This window comes from Moschus berezovskii, chromosome 1 (genome assembly GCF_049115385.1).
Source record: "Moschus berezovskii isolate FMDL1 chromosome 1, NW_MosBer_1.0, whole genome shotgun sequence".
In the NCBI taxonomy this organism is placed as follows: Eukaryota; Metazoa; Chordata; class Mammalia; order Artiodactyla; family Moschidae; genus Moschus; species Moschus berezovskii.
Genome location: NC_142460.1, coordinates 3,669,241 through 3,675,240, shown reverse-complemented (window position 1 = coordinate 3,675,240; position 6,000 = coordinate 3,669,241). Strand labels below are relative to the sequence as shown.

The window sequence follows — 6,000 nt, the reverse complement described above, 5'->3', positions numbered from 1 at the left end:
AAAAATTATAAACTAAAGTTAAATATTTAAAACAGTGTGGAATATATGAAATATTTCAGGGTAAGTCTGACAAAAGTTTATAAACCTGTACACTGAGAACTATGAAACATTTTGAAAGAAATTAAATAACTCATAAATATATGGAGAGATATACCTCGTTCACAGGTCAAATGACCTGATATTGTTAACCTGTCAATCATCCTCAAATTAGGCAATAGATTCTACACCATCCTAATCAAACCAGAGCACACTTTTTTGGTGTGTGTAAAATTATCAGCTGACTCTAAAATTTATATAGAAATTGAAAAAGGACTTAAATACTCAAAACAACTTTGAAAAGAAGAATAATGTTGGAGGACCACCACAACTTTAAGACATTATAAGGCTACAGTCATCAAACAGCGTGGTATTGGAATAAAGATAGACAAAGAGATCAGCGAACAGACTATAGAGAGCCCCCAAATAAAGATGCACATATAGGGAAAACTACTTTTGATAAAGGAGCAAAGGCAATTCAGTGAGAAAATAAAAGTACAAAACGTATAGAAGAAAAAACATGAGGAAAATCTTTGTGACATTGGTTTAGTCAAAAGTGAAGTCGCTCAGTCATGTCCGACTCTGCAATCTCAAGGACTATAGCCTACGACGCTCCTCCATCCATGGGATTTTCCAGGCAAGAGTACTGGAGTGGGTTGCCATTTCCTTCTCCAGAGGATCTTTCTGACCCAGGGATCGAACCTGGGTCTCCCTCATTGTAGACAGACGCTTTACCATCTGAGCCACGAGGGAAGTCAAAGATTACTAGATATGACATTAAAAGCCCAATCCGTAAATAAATCAATAACTTGGACTTCATCAAAATTGAAAACTTTTGCTCTTCAAAAGACATTACTGAGAGAATGAAAAGATAAGCCATAGGATGGAGGAAAATATTTACAAAGCATATGATGTATCTCAAAATGACTCACATCCAGAACACAAGAAAAACTCTTAAAACTCAGGAATAAGAAAGTCATGGTAAGAAACAGGCAAAAGATTTGAATAAACACTTCAGCAGAGAAGAGATGCTCAATGCTGTATCACAAGGGAAACGCTGGAAGCAGGGAGAGATGCCCCTTCCCGCCCCGTGGCACGGCTAACATTAAGAAGCCTGAGCGCAACTCACGCTGCTGAGGGTGTGGAGCAACAGGAGCGCTCGTGCAGCGTGGAGAGAACAGGCAAAGGTACGACCACTTCAGACCACAGCTCAGCCGTTTCTCAGACACACGCATCACACGCCCCGGTCACGTCACTCCTCGGTATCTACCTCCGAAAAAGACTTGTACAAGAACATCCACAGCAGCTGTATTTGTGAGCACGGAGGGGTGAGCCCGCTCTGCAGGCAGCCCCGCTCCTCCAGGTGCCGGGCATCAGCCGGGGTTCGCGACATGCCTGGTACACCGGCATCTCGTCTGGGCCTCACACTGGGTCCCAGGCCGGGTGGCACAAGTGAGACCCCTCTTCCTGATGCTCGGGGGTGTCCTGTGTGGCACCCCTCAGGGCTCCTCCCGTGGCACCTGGCCTGCTGCTTCCCCGCCTCTCCTGTCTGGACGGTGGGGCTGGCGTATCTCAACCCCAGCATGTCCCGAACCAAGGTCCCATCCCCCCACCCTCAGCTGCAGTCTCCCCACGTGGAGGGCAAACTGCTGTTTGCCTCAGAGCGACGGCCTCCATGCAAGCAGCCTGGACCCTTTCTCCCACAGCACACTTGGGATCCGAAGGGAAGACTGTGTGTTCCTCCTCCAGAGCCAGTGCCCTGGCCCAGCCCCACCCCATCTTCCCTGTGCCCCCTGCCCCCCTGAACCAGCGCCTGCTGCCCTGGCTGCCCCTCCACTTGCTGTTCTCCTCCAGACGAGTGCACTGCGGGGCCACGCCTCAGCTCCCCCAGGCCTGCAGCTTCTCAAGCCCCAGCATTGACACAGCACTTCCTACATCCCCGCTGCCCCACGGTTGGCTCTAGCTGTCTAAGGCACTCCTCACCCTGCCACTGGCCACCCACTGCTGACTGAGGTCCCCAGAGGAAGGCTGGTACCCACCTCGTCCCTGTCGCCTTCAGGCCCCAAATTGTGGCCTGCACCTGGCCAATGTGTCCAGTGGGTGAGGGAGCTGCAGCCCTAAACAGCTGGGCTTGCAGTATAGCTGGGCGCCTCTATGCTGTGCACCCAGCCTCCACTGGTGAACTCCAGGGAGGGCAGGGCAGGGTGCCTGTATGGCCCGAGCACTGGAGGCCTGGCCAGAGTCTGAGGAGCAGGGCAGCCTTCTCACAGAGAAGACACAGAGCTCCTGCTGAGGGGTGGGCACCGAGGAAGAGCCCCCTGGGCTGCTCGGACTCTCAGTCATGCAGCGGGGTGGTGCCCGCGGCAGGGGCTTGGCCTCGCCTCACTTCCAGAGCCCCCCCTGCCACAGCACCCATGAGCCCAGATCTGGCCCAAGGAGGCGGTGCCCATGCGGCCCAGGGCCACACAACAAGGCAGCCCTGTGCCCTGGGCCTGGGTCCCCCGGGCTTCAGCACGGAGAGGTGTGCAGTGGGTTCTGTGGGAGCACAGGTGGGCTAAGCTGGGGGGCGGTGGAGAGGGCTGGGCACCCACTGGGAAGCTCAGGGCCACAGAGTGCAGTGTGACCAGGGGAGGGGATGGCCTCACTCGCAGATGCTGGATTTGGGGTTACATCTCTGCCATCCAAGCAGCTTGGCAGAAGTCAGAGGAGCAAGCCCCTTACAAGCTGAACCCTGAAGGTGGGAGCAGGTGGAATCTCAGTTTGTCTGAGAAGGTGAAGCGGCTCCTCGGTATGTCTGAGGTGGGGGAGGGGTGGGGGTCACAGAGAGGAGTCCAAGATGAGGGGCAGCGCGCATCATTTATTGAACTGGGACCCAGTGCAGAGGTGCCTCCCAGCTGGTCCACACTGTCAGCCCCAAGACAGACACCCAGGGCCCAGCAGCCCGCTCCATCCTCCCCTGTCACAACCCCGAGCCCTCCACTCTCCTGCGCTCGGACATAGGGAGATGTGCACCCCACCCGGTGCTGACCTGTGCGGCCATGGGAGACAAGGCCGAGGGCAACCGGGAGGGGCGGCTTCCTGCGGACACAGCTCTGGGGCCTCGGAGACAACATCCACATGTCAAACCGAGTCTTAAAAAGGTTACACGGACACTAAGGAACGACGTTTCTAGAGCGTCACAGATGGGAGTGGCCACAAAGCCTTTAAAATAATGGACATGGCATGCCGACGCGTGAGGAGCAGGCGTAAATGAACTTGGAGCAGTGTCAGGGCGGAGCCGGGGGCCCCAGACACACTTGGAGCATTGTGGGCACAGGTCTAGGGCAGGCACAGATAGCTTCTGTTGGTAAAGAAACCTCTACATCTGCAGGGGGCGGGGGGCAGTCTGCACAGGTGGTGAGCGTGGGGGCGCGGTGGGGTTAGAGAGCGCCCATCCCGGTGACCTCGGACGTCAGCCTGGAAGAGACAAGGGCACAGGTCATGGGTCACCGTTCTCACGGGCGAGGTGTCCTGAGTCCTGACCCCTCCTTCACAGCCTGGGGCCTGCATGCCAGCCACCACATGGGGTTGGGGTGTGGGGGATGTGACGGGCCCAGGCTGCCATGGCCATTTCTGCCGCCACTGTGGGAAGAGGTGCAGGAGTCGCCTTGCCAGGGAGGCGTGGACATGGGGCTCCCCCCAGGATGCTATGTAGGGTGTCAACGCCCAGCGACTTGCATGGGGCCACGTGGGCACGGCTGGAGGGTGGAAGTCAAGGGTGAAAGGACAGAGGAGCGTGTGGTCCTGTGTCACCTGGAGACTCCCCAAGCACGTCCCACCCCCAGAAGAGAACCCCAGGAGGCAGGCCAGTCCAGGCCCCACCCAGGTCCTCACCTGGCGTTGATGAGGTACTGGGCAAGGCTGATGTTGGCTGGGGTCCCCGTGATGGTGATCTGGCGCTCTGATGACCCCTCCGTGGCATTGGCGATTTTGATCTGCGCTCCAGACATCTGTCGAATTTCATTGATTTTGGTCCCTTGGCGTCCAATTATGCAGCCTATTAGCTGGAAGAAAGGATGCAGGAGCATCTTGGAGAGAATCCACTGTGGCCTGACACAAGGGGAGCTGGGGGCCCCGCTGCCTTGGTCCCTCCCCTGGTTCCCCCCAGAGTCACGCCTCCACTTCTGCTGGAGGATGGGAGCCACGAGGCCTCGACTGTAGGAAGTCCCGTTAAATGAAGAGCCTGCAGTCATGGAGATCCCTCACCCGGCTCAGTGTCCTCTGGGGGCCTGAGGCCACGCTGGCCCCTCTAGGCTGCACTCTCGGGCTGGAGGGATGTTGAATGGACACAGGAGCTGGAGAGGCATGTCCCCAGCCATCACCATGCCCCCAGGCTGCTGTCCCTCCCGTCTGGTACCTTGGGGGTGATGTCACCCATCCCTAAGGGCATTCAGCTGCCTAACGGGGCGGGGGTGCACATTGGCTCGGGTAGGCGAGGCTGGACGTACTCACATCATTGGGAATGGTGAGCTCATGAGTGCTGGCCGGGGGACTGGCGTCCAGACCTGGGCACAGCGAGAGGACAGGGTTAGGTGGGTGAGGGCTGGGTGAAGGCTGTTCCCACCACGCGGGCACCTAACTCCGCTCCCCACTCGGCCACAGGCAGGCAGGGCTGGGGACTGCCCAGGGCAGGGTCTGAACAGCTGGGGGCTGGGGCCTGTGAGCTCTGGGTCCCAGCTGCCACCCCTCTCCTGACCCAGCATCTCCCAAACAGGGAGAAGGAACCTGGCAGGAGGCGGTTCCCCTTTTCCTTCTGGGTATAACTTGCGTCACTTGTCTGCCATGTGGCACAGTCTCCTGAGACATCGCTCAGATACCCTTGTGTGCAGGCCATGCTGGTCACACCAGCCCTGGGTGCCCCAGACTCGCCAGCACAGCCGCCTCTGCTGCCCCAGCCATCCCCCACTTCCCTTGCAGGCCCCGTGGCTCCGGCCCCCCTACAACACTTCCAGTGTTGGGGCAGGGAGGCTGGACCGAGAGCCGGGCCGGGGAAGACGTGCCTTTCCATAGGGTGTCTGGGCCGAAGATGAGCACCCAGGCCCAGCTCCTCATACGTCGCAGCTTCCATCTCTACAAATCCCAGCTCAGGACCCACTAAGTCACAGCCAGCCTCTCAGGATCGAGGACAAGTCCCACACTTGCTTCAGAAACAGTGACCACAAAACGGGGGGCCTTGAGGGGCCCCGAGGAGAGGGAGGCAATCACCGGGCAGAGTGCTCCTTCATAGCTGGCGCTTCCACCCTGTCAGGAGGCAGCTCAAGCTCAAGCCTGTGGCTGCGACCCCGCCGTCCTGCCTCGGCCCCACCCCTCTCGCCCCTGCAGCCAGGCATCGCAGGCGCCGCTCTCTGGACCATTCCAGAGTTCAGAACATTTCGGAACCTGAGCCCTTTGCCTACCCCCTGCTCCTCTCTTGCTGGTCCCTGCCCCTCAGCCTGATCCCCACGTGCCCAGGGGCTCCTGACAAACGGGACTGCCCGGTCCCTGCCCACATGTCCTCCTCTACAGCAGCCATGTCCCTGGAACAAGATGTGCGGTGGCCCCCGGTGTCTCAAGCACAGGGACCTGGCGAGGCGGAGGATGTTCCGGGGCCCGTGGAGCACAGGGGTCAACTGTGCCAAACAAACCAACTCACCCCAAGCCGCCCGTCAGTTTCTCTTACGCAGCTAAACCTGGGGCGCCTGCTCTTTATCTTTTTATATAAAGGTACTTTCAACACAATTACCAGTCCCTTGTCCATCTGCACGCACATTCAATCAACAGTGACATTTAAAACGTCACCTCAGGGACTTCCTTGGTCCTGAGTATCATGCAAGGACTCCTGGTTTGGGGATCACACCTGCTCCCCTGGCTTGTGTTTTCCAAACGAGGGGACTTTGTTGCAAAGGTGCTAAAGCAATCCCAGCGGTGAGCTTCCTCTCAGGAGTC

General features: G+C 57.5%; 1 protein-coding gene across 4 annotated transcripts in view; it reads right to left on the bottom strand.

Annotated features, from left to right (window-relative positions):
* Positions 1-2,854: 2,854 nt before the first annotated feature.
* PCBP3 (poly(rC) binding protein 3) overlaps positions 2,855-6,000 on the bottom strand; it is a 232,573-nt gene continuing 229,427 nt past the window's right edge. For all 4 annotated transcript variants that reach the window (XM_088834878.1, XM_088834881.1, XM_088834874.1 and 1 more), the window contains 3 exons: positions 4,528-4,580; positions 3,910-4,079; positions 2,855-3,492 (listed from right to left, as the gene is read on the bottom strand). In XM_088834878.1, coding sequence (XP_088691004.1) covers positions 3,456-3,492; positions 3,910-4,079; positions 4,528-4,580 — 260 coding nt within the window. In that variant the 3' untranslated portion in view covers positions 2,855-3,455. The remainder of the gene's footprint in view (positions 3,493-3,909; positions 4,080-4,527; positions 4,581-6,000) is intronic.